We start from the raw sequence: 20,411 nt of genomic DNA on the forward strand, positions 1-20,411 counted from the left end.
TCTTCCGTCTTTGCTTTCTCTCTGTACAACAGGGCTCACCCACCTGCGCAGTAGGGTGTGAGCTCTCGACTTTGCTGTTCTGTATGAGCCACAGCCCGGGCGAGGGCACATCCGTGGATGTCAGACGGCGGAGGGGAGGGGGATCGTACCGGCGCACCTATGCACATATATTTGTGTATGTATGTTTACGTGTGTACGCGTGAGCTGGGACGTGTCTGCAGATGTGCAAGGCACCGTTAGCAAAAAACAGCGAAGGGGGCGCGAAAAAGAAGAGCGGAAATACAAAATCGCATCACCGTGCTCGCTCTGAGGAGACAGGGAGGGAGGGGCTGCAGAGCAGGTGGGATGGAGGACGTGATGTGAAGTAGAGGCATGTGAGCGACAGGGAGAGAGAACCATGGGGGTGAGGAGGGGGGGTGGGAGGGAAGGCGACGACGGCCAACGGGAAACGGCCACGCCATGCTGTGGCCGCCATAGCAGACGCCTCCTCGGAGTACTGGAGGGACGAATTGAAGGGAAAGGGGAGGAGAGGGGAAGGGGTGTCTGTCTCAGGACATGCGCTTCGTTCATATATATATATATATGTGGGTGCTCATGTGTGCAGGCATCATTCATGCGCTACGCACGAGACAACATAGTAGAAAAGGAACGACAGGAGCGAAGAAGAGATGCGCGGCGCGCACAAACCAGTCGCTACGACACAGGACAGCGCCGATGACGAAGCAGGTGCTACTTGCTAAGGACGTTCACGCACCTCTTCAGCAGCGGGAGATTTTCTTGGAACATGACTAGCTTTTTCTGCACGCGCGCCACCGCGAGCGCCAGCTGCTCTCGCTCGAAGGCACGGACGGCATCCTCGGCAGAGGCAGAGCCGGTCTCCCGCGCCGTCCGCATCGCGTCGTCGCGGAGCTCGTCGTACTCGGTGGAACACTTCTTCGCCAAGTCTTGCACCTCCGCTAACGAAAGCGGCGGGCCCTCAGAGGCGTTCGCTGCATCGACTTCAGGCAAGACACGTGAGAGAACATACGCACGCCGCGGGCTGCGGATACCAAGGCCTTCACACATATCCAGCAGGCCGTCGGAAAAGGCGACTGGCGCGCCGTCATCCGCCATCTCTTCCGGTGTCGCGTTACCAGTGGCTGTCGCCGCCGGTGTGTTCGGCGCCACTGTAGTAGCACGCCCGGCTCCTCCTCCACTTTGGGCACCTGGCTCTCGCTTCACCGCCTGCTCCGCCTCTGTGCGAGGCTGCTGTAGATCCTTCACGTCGTGGACAAACGTAAACGCTGACGCGCCGCCGAGGAACTGAACGAGTGCCTGGTGCCACAGCTTTCTCTGCTCCTCGCGTCGCACTGCATCGGCCCTGTCGCGCAGGAGGCGACGGTTCGCGTTGTTTTCGGACGCAGCGTGCATCATGCCAGCTAAGGCGCTGGACACCGTGGTCGGCTTCGAGCTTGGGCTTACAGACGCGCCCTTCTCATCCTGTAGCTTCATTCGGAGAATCGATTCCTTGGGTGATGGGGCCAATGCCGCCGCTCGTGGCAATCGCGGCTGAGCGAGCGTGTTCTTGTACTTGGTTAGCATGGACTCCATGGAGGGCACCACGTGTGCACCGGAGTTGCTGCTTCTACCTTGGCCACAAGAGACATTCCTAAACTTTGCGAGCTTCGTCGCATGCTGCAGTGCTCGGCGGCCTTGCGGCGTCGATGTGATCCATCGCACCCTCGCCTCGTCGGTGAGGTCGCGCCACCACTTGTCGATGGCCATCTGCAGCCCCGGCGTTCCAGCGGCGGCGCGCGGGATCGTTGGTGTGCGGGCACGAAGGGGCAGCACCGCACATGTCTCGGAGGACGCCGTCATCACCGAGGCTTCAGGCTCGCCGGCGTCGCTCACCATCGGCTGATCCCATTCCGACGCAGAGACTGTGCCGGGGCGTTGGTGGGCGTCGTCGTGCTGGTGGACAAGGTGCGTCATGAAGGCGGACTTGCCGTAGGAGAGCGCGAGTCGCGCGGCAGTTTGCACCTCCACCGTCACCGTGTCCTTCACAACCCCTTCCTCTATATCCGACGCCGGTGAGCGCGGCGCCTTCGCCTTTGCGCGGACCGATGGCGGCACTGGCGTAGGCGGAGACGGCTGCCGGTGTTGAAGCTTGTGCTTCGCGCGTGCACTGAGAACGGCCTCTGTTATGCGCCGAGCGGCACGCACCTCACTCGATGTAGAGGCGTTGTCACCAGCGGGAGACGCTGCCGATGGGGTGGCACCACCAGTTGCCGCGACGCGCATTGGCACATACATGCGCACGGCGCGCACCGCGCAAACACATGTGGGCCGCATGGCTTCTATGGATGCAGTAGAAGAGGCAGCGAGAGCGGATGAGAGCGAAGAATGGCCCCGACGCAGCACACACACACACACACATATAAAGTGGCGCTTGATACGTCTTGTGACGGGGGCAGCGCCTACTCGTGCCGAGGTGGCGATGGGGTGGGGGTTGGGAGGGGGCGGTAAAGCACGACAGCGGCGGTCGGCAGCGAAGAGGAAGCGTAGCGGCACTGCGAACTGGGAGGCGGTGAAGACGGATGTATCGTTTCTATGGGAGGCCTACACGCGTGGATCAACCAGGAGCGGGCCGTGTATGAAAGGGGCGGGAAAGGCGGGGAAGAGGGCGAGAGAGGGGCAGAGGCGGAGGGAAACGGTAATGTGTCTTGTTGCTGTATGTGATATATGTATAAATGTATGATGCATGTGTATGCGTAGGGCGGGCACAATCGCGTGCAAGATCCTGGTGGTGCACTCTTCAAAGCAGCGTTTCGGTAACGGACAGAGGCTGACGGAGGAGAGGAAAGGAAGGTGAAGGGGGTGGGGTGGGGTGGGCTTAAGAACCAAAGAAGGACACTTGAGATCCAGTCATAGACACGTGCAGGCACCCTGTTCGCAGACACTAGTGAGGAATAGGAATAGGGAAAGAGAGATGGGGGGGGGGAGCAAGAGTTACTGGCGCCGAAGAGGAGACGTAATTATGCCATCCAGCTTCGCGCGCAGGGACTGGGGCGGGACGATGGCGTGATGCGCATGCCGCCTCTAACAGAGACCACCTGTCAGGTACAAGGTCATCGGCACAGTCTGTTAAGTATGTGTTTGGGTGATAAAAGACCTGTTCCCATTGCACTCCCAACTGCATGCCATTCCATGCGGTGGTAGAACGCAGTAGTGTGTGCCCGGAGAGGTTTACCAAGGGAAAGGCCCACACGCATGCCTCGTCTCCGTCTCTCTTTGGCCGGCGACGTGCCGTCATTGCAATCCGTGAAGTCCACTCGCTCGCTCTGGTTCCATGCAGGGAGAGGCATCCGCAGCCACAAGAGACGAACGTCAAGATTGTCTCGGGGAGGGAGGAGGGCGACAGACAGGTGTGGGCCTTGGGCCAGCTTCACAGCAACAGCAACTGCAGCGACTTTCCACCCCAAAGGCGGAGAAGGCTTCCTTCCCCCCTTGCCTGCTCTCTCCCTCTCCGCCGTTTGCCCCAGGAATGGGGGTGGGCTAATAGTGATCGCGACCGGGGCGTCGCCGACCGCCTCCGCCACCGAAACCACCACCAGCACCAGCACCAGCACCAGCACTACCGCCGCCGCCACCACCACCGGCGACGCCCTCTCGCCGCAAGCGTCGTCGGTTACCCACTCCAGCTCCGCCGCCACTGCCGTGTGGGGCGCCAGGGCCGCCACCGCCCCCGGCGCGGTGCTGAGTACGGTGCGTGTTCATTGGACAGTCTTTCACCGTGTGGCCCTCCTGATCACACAAGAAGCAGCGGCGATGGGAGCCGCCACCACCACCGCCGTGCCCGCTGTTCTCCAATCCGCCAGTGGGTTGGCCCGGCTCTTGAATCTCGCCTAGAGCTTTGTGCAAAACGCTGTGCTGCGGACCTGGACAGTCCGGAGCGAGATGGCCGGGGTCAAAACAGCCGGCCCGGTAGCATGTTGCGCTGCGGTTGAAGGTTGGGTCATCGGCGCGCTCCACAATCATCTTGGCCAGGATGCGCTTCGACACGGCATCGCGGTCGTAGCGCTCTTGGATGGGGTGCCCTAGCGGACAGCGTGGGCCTAGCGGGCAGAAGCCGGCAAGGTAGTATGGGCACGCCGACTCCCGCTTCACATGTCGGAGGCGGCACTTAGGCCCCAGCGGGCAGAAGCCGCGGCGGTACGCGGCGCACTCCGGCTGTGACTCGTTCGGCTTCGTGTGCAGGAAAGGGCACTCCGGGTTGGTGCACTCGCCCACACGCTCAAAGAAGGCGCACTGCGGGACATAGCGGTTGTCGTACGCGTGAAGGTAAAGGCAGTTGTCTCCATTCACGCAGGCGCCACGCAGCCAGTGCTTGCACACCTTTGTCTGGACGGTGCGGTAGGCGGAGATGATGTGGCGCTGCGGGCAGGCGTCGCCGAGACGGCAGCGGCCGCGCTGGAAGTCCTGACAGATTTCGAGCTTCTTCTCCGCGCGGGGCTGCTCCTTGGGCAGCGTGTCTTCGAAGTCGAAGTGCGTGCCGGCGGCATCGTCGACAAACATCTTCGCAGAAAGACCGCCTTTCTTCCACGTCCTTGCTTCGCTCTCCTAAGCGAACAGATCGACCGTGGGAAGCGGGGGTGGGGTGGGGTGGGTGCGCGCTGGCGTCACACCCAGTTCTGTAACGTCGCTTCCTTTTACCTGCTGCGGGGGGGGGGAGGCGTCTCCTGACTGCCTTCACGTGTGATCCACAAATGTGCTGGAGGGAAGGGGAGAGGCGGCGATGCACACGGACGTGCACGCGTACGCCAGGACGCGTGTGTGTGGAGGGGTGAGGAGGGGAGAGGGCCACGCAAGGCGAGCAAAGAAAAGGCACCGAGAAGCCAGCAGAGAGTCGAATGCCGTGAGGGAGGGGGGGGGAGAGAGAGAGAGAAGGCAAGAGGTGATTGCGGTAGACGAGGCTCATACACCGATAGAACCAGAAAAGATGCATGAGGGAGGGGGAGAGGGCGGGAGGGGTGGGGTGCGTGTCTCTCTCCTCCTCTCGCCAGGCTTACCCCCCACCCTCAACTGCTTCCCCATCATCCACCCACGAACACGCACGATAGCTCCCAACAGCGCACGGCGTTCCCTTCTTGTTTTGTGGTTTATCTCCGACTCAGGGGGATGCTCACGACCACGCGGTTCTGTGAGCACACCGACGCAGCTCTTGCCGCGTGCACGCGCGCGTCTCTCTCTTCCACATGAGGGGGCGGGGGAGATACCCCCTCTTTTAGTAAGCCTCTCCTTCCTTTCCAGCGTCCGCATGTGCAGGGGCAGCGGCGGTATCGGAGACGCGATCGAAAGCCAGCGTCGGACTCTGGGTGAAGTAGTGGTACAGGAAGAACCGCAGCTGAGAAATCCGCGCCGCGGAGGAGTGCAGGACACTATCATCCACGCGCTTCCCGTGAAAGTCATGCCGCATCGATAACAGCGCGTCCTCCCACGACCCCGACGGCGCCGGGGGCACGTCGCCCTGGTGTCCACCACCAGCCTCATCACGCTTAGCTCTGTCCGAGGTGACCGTGTTTCCGAGAATAATACTGGCAATCACGTCCTTCGCGCCCTGCACCGCCGACTCGCTTGCTGTGTGAGAAGTGGGAAGCGGCAGCGCTATCGTCTCCGCGAACGCCGGGGCACCGCCCGCGCACGCGCGACGGAGGAGGGGCTCCATCGATGCCGTCATGCGATGGCGCTGCGCTTCAGGGAGGCGACCCTGCTCCTCCTTGTTGACCTCCGCGTTAGCCTCAGCCGCCGGGGCTGTTGCCGCATTCACATCATCCACTACCGCGTCTGGTGTCCCTGCTTCTGACTCCGCGACCGTTCTCATCTCGTCGCCGTCCCCCGCACCGGCACGCGCGACGGCTGCGCGGAGCTGCTCGAGTTTGGCAGAGGCGAGACGCGTGAACTGAGCATGCACCTGCGCTGCAGTGTGCCGCAGACTTGCCAGGTGGCAGTCACGGTGCTGGAGGTACGGGATGACCACCACCTCCACATAGGCTGCCATCTCCAGCAGCACTGCCATTTGCTCGTTGCCGGTATCATGGAAGCCAGCCGCCGACGTTACGAGATGGTCACGGACAACATCCCGCAAGAGACGCCAGGTGAAGATGCACCGCGGCAGCGCACGAAGGCGGCCTAGCGTCACCTCAAGCAACATGCGATACACCAAAGCCCCGGCCACGTACTGGCGGGCCAAACAGTTCTCGGCAGCGGTCTCGGAGGTGGGGCCGAGGCAGAGGCGCAGCATGCGCGCCACCTCCGGCTCTTCCGCCGAAAACGAGTCTGGAAACGGCGATGCGGCTGACATTGAGCTGCTGCCGCCGGGACCCACACGGCATACCACATCTGCGAGCATGCCGGGATGAACCGCCTCCGCAACGCCTACCAGTGATGATGCCGCCCCCGTATCGGCGCCACCGGGGCGGCGGAAAAGCGCAGCCACGCAACACCACTGGCGCACCCGCCAGGCGAAGGCGGCGCTGTCCATGCGCGCCAGGTCCGACATCCGCATCGCCTCACGCGTCCCGTACGCGACACCGGCGGCCGGGGGCCGTGGGCGGAGACGCAGTGACATGTGGTGCAGGTGACGCTGAGCGTCCTGCCAGAGGCACCACAGTGGGAGTGGATCGTGGGCAAGCTTCCTCGATTTTTGCTGCTTTCTGTCGCCATCATCATGGTCGGAGAGCGCGGCAGACGCGACGGTCGCGGGCGCGTCCGTCAGCCAGGCAAGAGTAGCCCCCAATGCATTCAGTGCCTTGAGATGCACCACCACCGTTTCAAACCACTCTCGTCGAGCCGCCTTGGGCACCAACCCGCGTTGCTGCCACAGCTGCTGATAGTTTTCCGTGAGCGTCGTCACGTAGGCTGCGTGTGCAGCGTTGGCGGTGGCCGTTGCCTGCAACGCCACAGAGCCCACATTTTTGTCGCTGCTGCTGGACGCAACCGTGCGGGCCAGTCGAGAGGATGCAGTGAGGTAGCGGTAGCTGACAGCGTCGAGGGTGCGCTGGAACAGCACCGGGTGGCGACCGACTCTCCGCGTGTGCGCCGAGTCCTCGATGCAGGGCACAAATGGCGAGGACACAAGGCTCGAGGCAGCGACAGAGGCGGAGGGGAGCGTACTGGATGCGTCCATATTCGGTGTCAGCGGTGATCGCGCCCGGAATGGTGTAGGGGTGGGGTGGACGCCGTGGTGGGGATGGGGCGCACCTTTTGCAGATACCCGGGCGCAATGTGGGCGAATGTGGGAGATGCCATGAGTGGGTCGGTGGGTCGGTGCAGCAGAGGAGGGGGGTTGGTGGATGAGGATGGGCAGGGGGACCGTGGGCGAGGTGGTGGGTTACGGTGAAGAGGGAAGTCAAGATAGACGACGACACACACACACACACATACATACATACATACATACATACATACATATACACGCGTGTACACATGTACACACAGGTGCGTGGGACTGGAGAAGTCAAGAGAGGAGGGGGGGGGTTAACCTGTGCGCGCTTCTTGGTGGCATGAAAACACAACAGCAACACATAATTTGTTTCCCGCCACTGCAAGAGAGGGTCCTCGTCGACGCTCCTCGGTAAAGCGTCCGTCTGTCTCTGTGGGCGCTTTGTCCTGCGTGTGTCTGTGCGTGCGACGGCCGCACTTCGAGGCCGCCGTGGTCTGCGCACATCACACATATCGCGGCACCTTCCCTCGCTCAATCCGTCCGCCCCTTTCCGTTCCCTCTTCACTTCCCCCGTTTTACCTGAGGCGGCAGGTCGATGTCGACGCATCGAGGTGTGTCAGAGAAAGCAAGAGCGAGAGTCCGCGGCGCCGCTGACGGCACATCACCCACGCCGAGATTTAGGCACACACGCACGCGGGCCCCTCCCCGCGTGACTGTCACGCTACAGGGTGGAGAGATCCATGCGGTTTGAGACGCCGAAAATGGACGATACGGCACCCCACTTGTTCAGCATCCACGTCAAGACCAGTTTCTGGGTCTCCTCGGTGTTGCGGAAGAGCGGAATGCCACGACGCAGGTTGCGGTCGTGCTCGCCGTACTCGTCCGTGTAGTTGGAGGGGTAGTGGTAGACACGCCCAGACGTCAGCTCCAGCACGTAGAAGTTGGCGGTACGGACAACGAGGAAGATGCCAACAGCGCCGCCGCAGGTGCGCGTGTGCGTGTACAGCTCCGGTGGCGAGTTTGGCGGCTGCATGCACATCAGCTTCCCGCATCGGCAGCACACCACTGGCTTCGTCGGCTCTTGGTGGCATATGGCGCACAGCTTGTGCTCTGCAAAGCGTGTTAGAACGGTGGTGTACACGGAGGGCAGGTGCAGCAGCTCCTCCGCGATCCGCGCGACCCACTCCTCTGGTGTGGTGTAGGGCACGGCTGACTTCACGATTTCCATACCATGTCCGGAGCAGGAGAGGGTGGCTGGTGTGGTGGCCGCCTGCATGCAGGCCAATATATCTTGGCCAACCACCTGCAGCTCCGCCTCCGTGCTCTTGTGCGGCACTGGCAACAGGTACTGCAGCATGCGCACAATCGAGGTGCAGCGGGATACCGGAGTCCTCACACTGGCCACGCTCGGCACCGCAAAGGTGACGGCGCCCGCCACGGTGAAAGTGCTGCTGCGGAGGACGACGCCATGATGGGCATCTTCGACGACAAGGGCCTTGAGGAGTGTCAGCACGCCCACGGTTTGCCAAAGCGCCGCCGTCACGCCCGTGAACTCCTCCTCCAGCGACGCGGCGGCGGCGGCGGCGGCATGTGACCCTTCGCCGTTGTCGTCCGTGTTGCTGGCACACGCAACAGCCACGAGCCGTGCTATAACGTTCACCGGCATAGAGGGCAGCACCCGTGTCAGCACGTGGGCACTGATCAATCTGCTCGCGTCGCGGGGCTGCAGAAGCGCATCCATGACCAGCAAGCTCTCGTTGTCCTGCATGTTTCGTGCGTAGTTGGAGCGCAGGTCGGCTTGCTGCCGCTCCAGTTCAGCGGGCATGATGCTCACTAGGACCGACAGAAGCCCGATGAGGTCACGATGACTGAGTTCTTGGCCGGCCTTGATGGCCTCCAGCTGCAGGTGGCAGGCGTAACAGAAGGCGCGGATGGCCTCGGACAGCTGCCAGGCGGCCTCGTTCTTCTGCTGGAGCTCGTCTTCGGCGGACACAATGGCGGGGACATCTTCGGACGGGCTGAAGCCGACGGCGGCGTTTGCCAAGGTTGTGTGGAACTCCGCCGCGACGTCGACGGCGCGCTGGTTGCTGGCCGATACGGTGCCGTTCTGCAGTTCCTCGAAGAGAGACGCAAAGGGAGTCGCAGCCGACGAGAGCATTCGCGTTGTCCGGGAGGTGGCGGTCGTCCAGTCGCCGTTGCCGCCGCAGGAGAGCACCGGCATCGGGCACAGCGCTGTAATGATGGTTGTGCAGACCGGGCAGTTGAACTCCGTGGGGCCGAGGTAGAACTGACTCCGGAAGTTCCACCGCTGCCACAGCACTGCCAGCCGGACAAACACTTTCTCCACGCACGACTTGTGTGCGGCGTGGCCGCACATGCTCAGGTGGCTGTGCACATGGCGGCCGTCCGGCAGCGAAAGCGCGCCCAGCTGAGGCAGCATGCCGGAGGTGCCGGTGTGGCAGAGCAGAAAGAGTGGCTCCTCCGTCGTGGAGCGGCACACGCAGCAGTCCAACGTCGTCAGCTCCAGCAGCAGCTTCGCAAGAAGTGAGCCAATCACACCGCCCGTAGGGGACTTCTCCGACGCCGATGCCGCGGGGCCAGAGGCCTCGTCGCCACCGCGTTGCCCTTCTTGCTGCTGCGCCGCGGTGGCGGCCACCTTCATCTTCTCCGATGCCTTCAGCGCGCGACTGCGCATGCGCTGCATCAACAAGGCCTGCCGCTCCTGAATGACCTTCTTCCGACTCTGCGCCGCCTCATCCTTCGTCTTCTGCTCATCCAGCAAGTCGGCTGTGCTAAAGGTGGCCAGTCCCGTCTGCACGAGCACCGCCTCCACCATCTCCAGGCACCCGTAAGGATCGGTGTCCTTGTTCGAGAGCAGATAGCCACGCAGACGGTGCAGCATGTCAGCGGAGGAAGAAGTGGCGATGGCGGTGGGCGTGCCGTTTGAGGTGTGTGTGTGGAGTCGAACAGGGGTCTGCAGCTTCTCGAGCAAGGTTTGGCACGGCACCAGCTCCGGCAATGGCAGCCACTGCACACACGAGGCGTGAGTGAAGGAGGGCGCGTTGATGGCGAATCGACGCAGGTACAGCTCGAGGAGGTCCCAGGAGATGACGCCCTTCTCCGTAGCGGACGCCATCTCGCCACTGTAGCCTTCGATAGCCCGCATGGCCCGCGTGATGGAGACGCAGTCTTGCACGCACAGGTACAGAGTTGTGGTGGCGTGCAGCAACGCCTCGCGCGTGATCACGTTGGGGTCTTCCCTGTCGTCACTGTGGCGGTCATCCTCGCTCCCGCTCTCGGTGTCTTCCCTTCCATCATCGGCACTCTCGTGCATAGCGTTGTCGTGCCGAGAGAGCGGCGACTCCTGTGCCAAGGCAGCCGTGGACGCCGTACCCTCCTTGTCTGCCACTGCAGCCTTTGCATCCGAGGCGGCAGCGACAGCAGCGGGCACGTGGCAGTTGGCGTACAAGTGCAGTACGTAGAGCGCCGGCAACAGGACGGCGTCCGTGTGCAGCAACGCACGGGTGGTGGGCACTAGCTCTGCGTACATGCTCGTGTCGGACAGTTGCGTGGGTGGCAGAGAGATGCGTTTCTGCTGCTGCCCGCCACCGCCCGTGGCATTGTCGCTCTTGTCGCCATCAGCGAGCGCATGCGACTCTGCCTCTTTCTGCTTTGCCGCATCTGCTGCGCTGGCGAGGCCTCGGTACGTCTTGTAAAACTCCTCGAGATGGCTATCAACGACCCCGATGTGGTACAGGCCCACGTGTGTGCGCCACACATCCACGTCCTTCAGTTGAAACTGTTTCCCTTGCGCCGAGTTCTCGGCGACCGCCAGCTTCCGGATCGCGGCGTCGATCAGCCTCGAGAACTTGATCACGTTGCCGCTGGCGTCCTTCTCGTCCTCGTCGGCGTCGCCGTAGTCGCCGCCACGGGCGGTTCCATTGACGTTGGCGACGATGGAGGAGTGGGAGACCTTACCGTGCGCGAGGAGGCCCCCGACGATGCGGTCGATGACGGGCGAGGACATGGGGGCCTGGAATGCCGCCTTGGACACGTCCGTCACGATCGTGAGAATGAGGCGCAAAAAGTGCCTGTAGCCGTTCAGGCAGCGCCGGAAGAACGGCCGCCGCGCTGCCAGCATCGTTGGGAGGGCGTCCAAGGGCTTCTCAGGGAGCTTATCCGCTGGTCGCTGCCCGTGCAATGCGCTGGCACGTCGCCGCGGCGCCTGATGCGCATGCTCTGTGTCCACGTTGCGCAGGCGTCGCTTCGCGTAAGAGAAGCGCTGGAGGATCTGCAGCGACATGTCGGCCGGTGCCAGCTCCATCGTGAGCACCTGCATCATCAGGATGTCGAATTCTGCCGACACGCCGCGCGAGAAGGTCAGGTACATCGTGACGGCAGATGAAACATCGTAATCGCCGCGCCGCCACAAGCCGTCGAAGACCTGGCCGGTCAGCACATGCGGCATGACCAACGAATCGAGGAGCTGCTGAGAAAAGGTGAGGCGATCCTGCTCGTTGTGTGTTACCTCCGCTCGCAACTGAAAGAAGGCGTCCAGCAGAGACCGCAGAGGGCGGCGCGCGTGTGCGGGGGTGGCCGGGAGGTCCGACGTCTCCCCTGCTGCTGCGGTGCTGTTCGTGCTCGCCCTTGGAAGGCCAGATATGCGAGTCATGGCGAGCACCTCCGCCGGGGCGGCCGAGGACGATGGCGCCGCACTTTGCAGCCGAGATGTGGCGCGTTGGCTTTCGATGACCCATGCCGTGAGAACAGCCCCGAATAGGCGAGGGAGGTGGTTGGAAAGGGTAGTGGCGTGCGCGTGTGGCTCCAGCAGCGTGTACTCCACAATGTCCACCGAGCACGTCGACGGCGCCGGGAGCCTTGCACCTGCCTTCCCGTCTGCGTCGCGCGCCTCCTCATTTTCTGAAGTGCCACCATGGCTCGCTGCTTGTTGGCTTCTCGGCAGACCCATGAAGGTCTTTCGCTCCAGCACGATGGAGCGACACCGCCGGCAAAAGCCGTCGCGCTGCTTTTCGAAGACGACATCCATGGTCCGGCTAATCTCATAGAGAGCCTGTATTGTGTACCCCATCGCCGTCGCCAACGCAGGGGCCGCCAGGATGCTTGTTTTGGCGGTCACTGCCGTTCCTACCTGCTCCGCCAATGGCTGCTTTCCCAGTACGCGCGACTGCGCCGCCGCCATGGGGCCGTGCTCCAGCAGCAAGAGGGCTTCGTCCTTCCCATTCGCCACCCTGCATGCCGACAGCATCTCCAGCAGCGGGCCTTTCTGCCGCAGGCGATCCGGTGGTGTATCGAAGGCGGTGGCACCGCGCCACGTTTCCCAGAGCTCCGTCGTGATCCCCAGCACCTCTGCGATGGAATCGTGGGGCAGGGCGGGCATCGACGCCGATGAATCCGTTGCTGCTGTTGCAGGCAGTCTCAGAAGACATGACAGAACCACCCGCATGGCATGCACCCACAACCACATGTGCCGCGAGATGCAGCGACCAATGAAGTCCGGCGTGGGGTAGTGCTGCGAGTCTGTTGGTGCATTGGGGTCCTTGCAGATGTAGCCGCTGATAGCCAGACTGCCGGCGACCTGCGCAAAGGCGCGCCACGCGAGTCGGTTCAGCACAAGGGTGTAGCAGGCCGCAGGGGACCCGCTCAGACACGACTGTAACGCGGTCACGCTGGCCAGCGAGACGGGCGTGGCTTGGTGGGCAACAAACAGGAGCCCGTCGCGCGAGAGTGCCGCCGTTTCCGTCACCGGGTTCGCAGAGGCGCCACTGACGGTGTCACGCGCGAGCCATAACGCGTAGAGCAACGCGCTCAGCTGTCTGTGCAGCACTGTGTTCGTTGCCGCCTTGTAAGGCAGGTGTGAAGGTGTCATCAGGTGGCGGATCACGTCGGGGTTCGTTAGCACCTGCACCTGGTACTGCGACAAGCACTCGTTCTTGTCCTCAGAACGCTCCTGTGCGTTGATGTACTCGGCATATGCCGCCATTAGCCCGCCGACCGGGAAGCGAAACTTGGCGTTGCTCAAGCAGTGGCCGACGCACCGAAGGAGGTTATTGAGCCACGGCGCGGATCTGCTGGTGGCATTCAGAGGCTGCTCGTGGGCCGTCACGGGCCGCGATGCTTCGTGAAGGAACACCATGTGCACGCAGGTGAAGTTTGGCGGTAACGCGTCGAGGACGGGGTCCGCCATCGAGGCGGCCGTGCCGGTCTCCCCGCCTATTTTTTCTTCCTCGTTGTCGTGCGCGGCGGTGACAACTGCGCCTGGACCGCCGCACACCGCCATTCGCACCGGCTCTGCCCAGAGCTGCGCCACGAGATGCTTGGCGATGTCGCTGGCCTGCATGAGCTCCCACAGCTGCCGCGTCACTTCTGACATCCACTCCTCTAACCAGTCGAACTTATCCGAGATGCGAGCAACATCGTTCAGCAGCGCGGCTTCCGCGTCGCTAAAGCTGGGCGTTGCTGCAGTTCCGGCTGTGCTAGTGCCGCTGCCACTAGCAGTGCTGTTCCCGGCGCCGCTTGCCGCCCTTCGCTGCTTTCTCGCTCGTGACTGCGCCCGCTTCTGCAACACCTGCAGACGCGTGTGCTGCAGGAGCGTAACAGCAGTGAACTGAATAATGCCTCGCAGCACCGGCACCGCCCACACCCGATCCTCTTCCGCCATGGTGTCGAGGGGGTCGGACACACTGTTCCCGTCACCCGCCGCTGCAGCTGCAGCGGCGGCACGATGACGGCTGCAGAAGGACTCCAGCTTCCACGCGGTCGGATCGCCGCAGTCGCACATGCCACCGCCTGAGCTCTGCGTGATACGGTAGCGATGGTTGACGCACGGAGAGTGGCGGAAGCAGTCCATGCACATGACGCATGTGGAGTCGGCGCCACAGTCGAGGCAGCGTACCACCATTTCTTGCTCTCCACAGAAGCGCCCACACACCGGCGAGGCTGCTACGTCGCTGTTTGACGCTGTGAGGACAGTCAGCAGACACTTGCCATCGCCGCAGTCCGAGGCTAAGGTGCCCAGCCACGCCTGCAGAGGACTGTGCACTCGCGCACTGCATAGCCGTGCAACAAACGGAAGCGATTGGAGCTGCTCGATGCCGGCTTCAATAATCGCTTGCAGTTTTGCTGGATGGCGACGCAGCACGCTGGTATAGGAGGGGTGCGCCGCATGCCGTAGAATGGACGCGGTGCTAGCGCCTGCGATGTCTTCAATGACGTCCGTGTCCAGTGCGTTTTCTTTGCGGATGTGCTCCGCGAGCAGTTCGTCTGTCAAGTACTCGTCGACGATGGTGACGAGCTCCGACTTCTCACAGCCGCTCGGTACGTCGATTCCGCGCTGCCGCGCGTACTCAAGGAGCTGCTTGATGCTCCACGTCGACGGGATGTCGGGGTTGTAGCCCATGACGTGACACCGAAGAAATGACGTTGTGGTGGCGGTGTTGGGTAGGGGCTTGGGGAGGGGAGATGGGGGAGGAGGCTGCCGCAAGTTTGGCGGTGTGTGTGTGTGGGAGAAGGAGGGGGGAGGGGGCAATCAGGCAGCCACACAACAGAAACGCATCAACGAGGGAAAAGAAATAAAGATTGCAGAGGCTGTCGCTGCGGCTGCGGCTGCCCACTCCCCCTCTCTCTACCCGCCGCGAATGAGGGACGACAAAAACGTTTTGGATGGGTGTGAGGGGGTGCGGGGGTGAGGGCGGAAGGGCTTCGCGAGAGAACAGGCAGAGGGGTGGCGGTGGCCGCGGCTGCTGGGTAAAAGCCCGTAGTTGGATAGTAACACACATACACACACGAGGTGTGGCGTGTTGTGGGGGTGTGATGGGAGCGAGAGAAAGTCTGTGAGACGGACCTCTTGGCCGATACGCATCAGAGAAGAACGCACCCGCAACCCTCTCTCTCTCTCTGTACGTCTCTGCTATGTATGTATGTGCGTGTTGGTATATCGCTGGTGTGCCGGTGCAGGTGGGCGTGCCTATGAAGCCTACTACCCCCCGATATGATGGTGTCTGTATGTGAGTGTGTGTGTGTGTACGTGTGGGCGACTGTATCTCTCCAACTGGAGCACGCGTTTACCTTTCGTAGTTCGTATGCAGCGTGCGTGTCTGCCTACGCTTGATGCTGTGCGACTTGTGGCGTTGATGATGTTGTTGGGTGGGTGGGTGGGTGGGGGGGGAAGAGGTACCGACTGGAGCACGCATCGGCAAACACAGACGCATGTATAGAGATAAAACGGGGAAACATGGAGAGAGAGAGGGGGGGCAGAGGGAGGAAGGGATAGGGATACGAACAGTGTACACCCCTTCCGGTGTGTGGGCCCTGGGACACGATATGTTCGTGCATAGATGCGTGCTGTGTCACCGAAGCTCTGCATACGGCGCCAAGAGCGACGTCGTCCCGCGCCCTCCCTTCCTCCTTACCTTTTCCTCCTCACGTCCACCCACACCCGCACACGCCCACTCGCATGCATGCACAAGGGAAATGGGAGGGAGGGAAGGAAGGGCGAGTTGTGAGAGGGGCAGCAGTGCTGCCGAGAGGCAGATGAGAGGGCCTCATCAGAGACATGCAGAGGGACATGGATGGGGAAGACCAGGAAAGGGAAGTCCCCCTTCTCCCAGACACGCGTAAACGCATACATGCACAGAGAGAGAGAGCGAGAGCGAGAGCGATAGGCTGATGCCGCCCCCCGCATCTGTCAACACATTCATTACACTGGCCAAAGACACGCATACAGCTAGCGCGGGGGAGAGGTCAACGCCTCGTCTAGATAACGAGGCGTTGCTTTCCTCCGCTTCCGCTCGCTCACGTTCGTGAGGCAGCCGGAACAAGCAAGCTAAGAGGGCGAAGAGGACCATGGGGTGGTAGTGTGCGGCAGCGCTCCACCAAAGACGCAGCAGCTCAACACACTTAAGAACGTACTGGCACAGGGAGAGGGAGCGAGAGGGCAGCAACACCAACGCATACAGCTACTGCGGGCGGAACAGGAGGGAGACGGGTTAGCGAGTGAGGAGAGCAGCCAGACACACGCACATGCGCACATCGACAAGGACATTGCTCCCGCTTCCCCCTCCGCCCCTTGCGTTTCCCTTCCCCGGCTTGCATCCTATAAAGCCTACTTCCGGGACTTGCGCAGCTCCATCATCATCTTGTACTGGCTCACGTACATGCGCTTCGCATCCAGCAGGCTGATTCCCTTCAGCTTTGACCAGGCGTCCCACTTCGCCTTTCCCGCGTAGTCGAAGATGCCAGGGCGGTCCGTATTCACGTCACCGACCGTTGCCTGCTTGAAGAGGCCGTAGAACTTGAGCTTGACCTCATCGCTCTCCCTGCCAGCCGTGGCGGCGAAGGCGTGCTGCGCTGAGGCGAACTCCTGGTCGATGGAGGAGACGGGCAGGTCTTTGTCCACATGTGCCGACGCGCCAGCAGCCGGGGCGCCGGTTTCTACGTCGTTGGCGCCGTTCGGGAACAGGGCACGTCGCAGCGCCGGCAGGGGCTCCCGGCCTGTCTCGAGTCGCTCAACGAGAGCGTGAGACACACGCTGCACCATGTCCGCCGTCTCGTTCGCGTCGTCGCTGAAGAGGTCCTCGGAGCTGGCGGTGTGCTCGTGGTGCGGTGCGGTCGTGGCGGTCAAGGGAGGGGACATGCCGCCGACAGTGAGTTGACCCTCTGCACCGCTGTTCAAGCTGTGTTGTGGCCGTTCCTGCTGCGGCATCTGCGATGATGCAGTACTGCAGCTGAAGCTGCCACGGTGCGGCGTCCAATCCCGCAGGCTTGTGAGGAAGTTTGCCCACATGAGTAGCCAGCCCTGCAGCGCCGTCAGGGCTTCCGCCTTAGTTGCACCAGAGGGCCACGGCGACGACGACGACGACGGGGCAGCGCTATCCCCCGCCGCCTCGGATGAATCGCCGTCGTCGGCTTCATGCATCCTCCAGGCCTCCTCGGCCGCCGCCACGACCTGCTCGATGACGGCGTAGTATAGTAGTTCGATGCGGGAGCGGAACTTCATGGGCCGGCGCTCAGCACTCTGGATTCCACCCACAGGATTGAAACCGCCCGTCTCAGTGTCGCCAGCGTCGTTCTGGCCGTTGCCGCCGTCGGGATTCGCGATCCCATGGCAGCCAGCATCCAGCCACAGCTCTCGGAAACGTTCCGCATGCGTGCTCGGACGGCCCATCACGTACGTGCGCAGCGGCGACGGGCGACCGGGTACATCGGCCAGCAGCGTCTCCACCTTGCACCGAAGCACTCGCAGCATGGCCGGCTCCGGCACCAGCGCAGCCGCCATGACGCCGGACACCAACACCGAGAGGAACAGCCCAGAGAAGCCGCGGGGGGAGGTGAAGGCGAAATAGCCGCCCTCTTCAACAAAGTCTACGTAGTCCTCCAAGGAACACTCGCGTGAGAGCAGCTTCATGATGGTGATGAGATGGCCGGACCAGATGGTGGAGTCCAGCTTCTGCGCTGCCACCCGCGACTCCTGCAGCTGCCGGATGGCGACCATCGTCACTCGGTTCTTGTTCGACATGCTCACTGCGCGGCGACGACCAGAGCCGCTGTTCTCATCGATTGCCTCGCGGCACCCAATCCAGACGGCGACGAACGCCAAGCGATGCACATTTTGCGGCGGGCAGCTCCACCAGAAGGGCGCCGGTGGAAGCGCGTGCACATGTCGGCCAACGCTACCCTTATGTGAGGTGCCCGCCATGCTGTGAGCGCTGGCGTCTCCTCCCAGCGAGAGGAAGCTTGGAGAGCTAGACTGTCCCGTTCCGCTGAGGGACGGAGGTGAGCTGAGGCTGAAGTTGTGCGGGAATGCCGCGCCGGTGGGAGCCGCAAAGCCCACGCCTCTGCCGCCAGCGCATCGATCGGTGAGCAACGTCTGCCCGCGGAGGATGGGGGCGAAACAGCCCTCGAAGACGTCTATCACGTTGGCAAGCAACGCAAGGTCGCCGTGGTTGCACACATCGAAAACCGTGTCCCCATCAATCAGCAGTGGCGGGTGCTGGGGCAGCATGCTAAGACTACTGCAGTAGTCATGCACGAAGTCGATGGCAGACTCCGGCACCACCGGCGTGGCACACGCCAGGCTTGCCTTGTGAGTGTGGTGGTGGTGCTGCAGCGACAAGGGCGCGGTCGTCGTCGTGCACTGCGCGCGCCGCTTGATTTCGAGGACGACGCTCTGCAGAAGTGGGCGCATCGCTACGAGGATGTTGCGCAGACAGTACTCTTCGCCCTTGTCCTCGAAGAGGGCATCTTCCTCTCGCAGGAGGGCGTCGTTGTGCTTGCATTGGTTCTGCACGAGCGCGTCTTCACCGACAGCGATGCCGGTGCTGCAGTGGCAGCCACCAGCGAGGGCGCTCTCGATGCCTCCGGGACTGCTGCTGACAGGTGCGGCGTGCGGAGATCCCCCACGAACCGGGGTCGGCAGGCGGCTCTTGCGAACTGCAGCGGAGGAGAGTCGGACGCGACCGTCAAAGTGGCCAAGCAGAACCACCGCACCTCCTAGCTCTCGATGCACGTGGCACTCGAGAATCGGCGAGGCAGCGACTGGCGGGACTGAAGCGGTATGATCGTCTCCAGGCGCATCGGGGGCATCATCGTCGAGCGCCGGCGCTACAGGCGGAGAGTCTAGCGCATCCACTGCGCCAGCGTTGCCGATTGCGCTTGGAGTGCTTGCGATATAAGTCATGGCGGTTACCGCATGCTCCACGTGGAACTGCAGGAGTGCCTGCGCGGCTGCCTTGTTGGATGTCATGAGCGCCACGTGCAGCGGGCACCACAGGTCCACGGCACAGTTCATGTCGCGCTGCGTCTCTTCAGGGACTGCTATGGGATCGTCCAGGAGACTCACCTCCACCAGCACGGCGCGGTAGGCGTGCTCGGCGGCGACGTCGACACGGGCCTCCTGCATATGCTTCTGCATGGCTTGCACGCGCGCCATCACGTAGCCAGCCCCGTCCACCGGGTCGATGCCGCTGTCATCGAGTACCCGAAAGGTCACGGGCTCGCCCTGATGCACAGCAGTGTGCCAGTACTTGTTGTCGTTGCTGGGCTTGCGCAAGACGGTGAACTCGGACAGAACGGTAGCGCCGTCGGCGGCTTCTCCACGCATCATGAAGCTGTGGGCAGGAACACTGCGGGAGTGGGGGTGGAAGGGGTGGTGGAGGGACGGTGATTGTGGAGTGGGAAGAGAGCGACTTGGCAAAGGGGTCGATATGGCACGAAGGGAGGAAGGGCGGGGGGGGGGCAGTGAGGGGGCGGTGGTGGTGGTGGAGGGTGAGGAGGGGGCAGTGAGGGGCCGAGCGCAACGACAGGACGGCCTACGGCACACACACACACACACACACACAATGGAGATTTGGATGCACGCCAACGTGTGTCGCGGACACCCGTACAAGTAGAAGGGCCTCTCGTGTGCTGCCTCTTTCCAGTCCCTTCGTGTGTGCGACCGGCGAGCAGGCCACGACGCCAAGACGCACGGGCAAGCGGGGGGGCGAGGGAGGTATGAAGACACTCGATAGACGGGGTGTTCCACAGCGTCGGCTGCGGTAGGGTGTTCACAGCTGCTGTTGAAATGAACAGAAGAAGAACAGTGCAGCACGTGCGTGACGGGATCGAGCCGACACGACTACGTGAAAGAGAGAGAGAGAGGGAAGGGGGAGCGACAGGCTCAGGCTTTCCCTACTTACCCTCGTGTACATCAGGTGGAAAAAGACAAGGCGACGTTCCGTCGTTTCGATTGTTTGCCGTACTTCGCCATGGATTAGGTACGTCCGTCGTGTATGATGGGGAGGGGTGGTGGTGGTGGTATGTATGTATGTGTGGAAACACCCGTGCCGCCATCGAGCAAGGAGCTCAGGGAGGAGGGGTGGGGTGGGGCAACACAAATGAAGCGCCTCCCAATCCCTCCACCACCTGATGCAAGCCGTCCTCTCCCATCCCATCCCACACACACACACAAACACATGCACGTGTCTGTGGGATGGCAGGATCCGAACAAGAAGAATGAAAATAATAGGGAACATCAGGCAGAGGCGATGCCATCCCGCGCATACGCCATAACATTGTCCCCCCCCCCCACACACACTCACGTGTGGCACCACCCGCTGGAGGCCCCCCAAAAAGTGCGGTGTGAAAGGGGCGCCAGTGCGCTGGGGGAGACACACACACACACACGCACACGAATAGACAACTTGTGCCTGCG

The 20,411-nt window shown here is 62.5% G+C and overlaps 5 protein-coding genes across 5 annotated transcripts; all 5 read right to left on the minus strand.

Moving 5' to 3' along the window:
- Positions 1–729: 729 nt before the first annotated feature.
- Positions 730–2,280, minus strand: LMJF_09_0710 (conserved hypothetical protein; the record flags this gene model as incomplete). The annotated part of the gene is made up of 1 exon (XM_001681193.1): positions 730–2,280. One exon carries the CDS (start codon positions 2,278–2,280, stop codon positions 730–732), a length of 1,551 nt encoding a protein of 516 aa, XP_001681245.1.
- Positions 2,281–3,534: 1,254 nt separating this feature from the next.
- On the minus strand, positions 3,535–4,554 carry LMJF_09_0720 (putative cleavage and polyadenylation specificity factor 30 kDa subunit; the record flags this gene model as incomplete). The annotated part of the gene is made up of 1 exon (XM_001681194.1): positions 3,535–4,554. One exon carries the CDS (start codon positions 4,552–4,554, stop codon positions 3,535–3,537), a length of 1,020 nt encoding a protein of 339 aa, XP_001681246.1.
- Positions 4,555–5,263: 709 nt separating this feature from the next.
- LMJF_09_0730 (conserved hypothetical protein) lies at positions 5,264–7,165 on the minus strand (the record flags this gene model as incomplete). Its single annotated transcript, XM_001681195.1, has 1 exon — positions 5,264–7,165. One exon carries the CDS (start codon positions 7,163–7,165, stop codon positions 5,264–5,266), a length of 1,902 nt encoding a protein of 633 aa, XP_001681247.1.
- A 757-nt stretch (positions 7,166–7,922) lies between these two features.
- On the minus strand, positions 7,923–14,618 carry LMJF_09_0740 (putative ubiquitin ligase; the record flags this gene model as incomplete). The annotated part of the gene is made up of 1 exon (XM_001681196.1): positions 7,923–14,618. The coding sequence occupies one exon, from the start codon at positions 14,616–14,618 to the stop codon at positions 7,923–7,925; it is 6,696 nt and encodes a 2,231-aa protein (XP_001681248.1).
- A 1,704-nt stretch (positions 14,619–16,322) lies between these two features.
- Positions 16,323–19,322, minus strand: LMJF_09_0750 (putative acyl-CoA binding protein; the record flags this gene model as incomplete). The annotated part of the gene is made up of 1 exon (XM_001681197.1): positions 16,323–19,322. One exon carries the CDS (start codon positions 19,320–19,322, stop codon positions 16,323–16,325), a length of 3,000 nt encoding a protein of 999 aa, XP_001681249.1.
- Between the last annotated feature and the right edge of the window lie 1,089 nt (positions 19,323–20,411).

Source organism: Leishmania major, chromosome 9 (assembly GCF_000002725.2).
Source record: "Leishmania major strain Friedlin complete genome, chromosome 9".
NCBI classification, from domain to species: domain Eukaryota; phylum Euglenozoa; class Kinetoplastea; order Trypanosomatida; family Trypanosomatidae; genus Leishmania; species Leishmania major.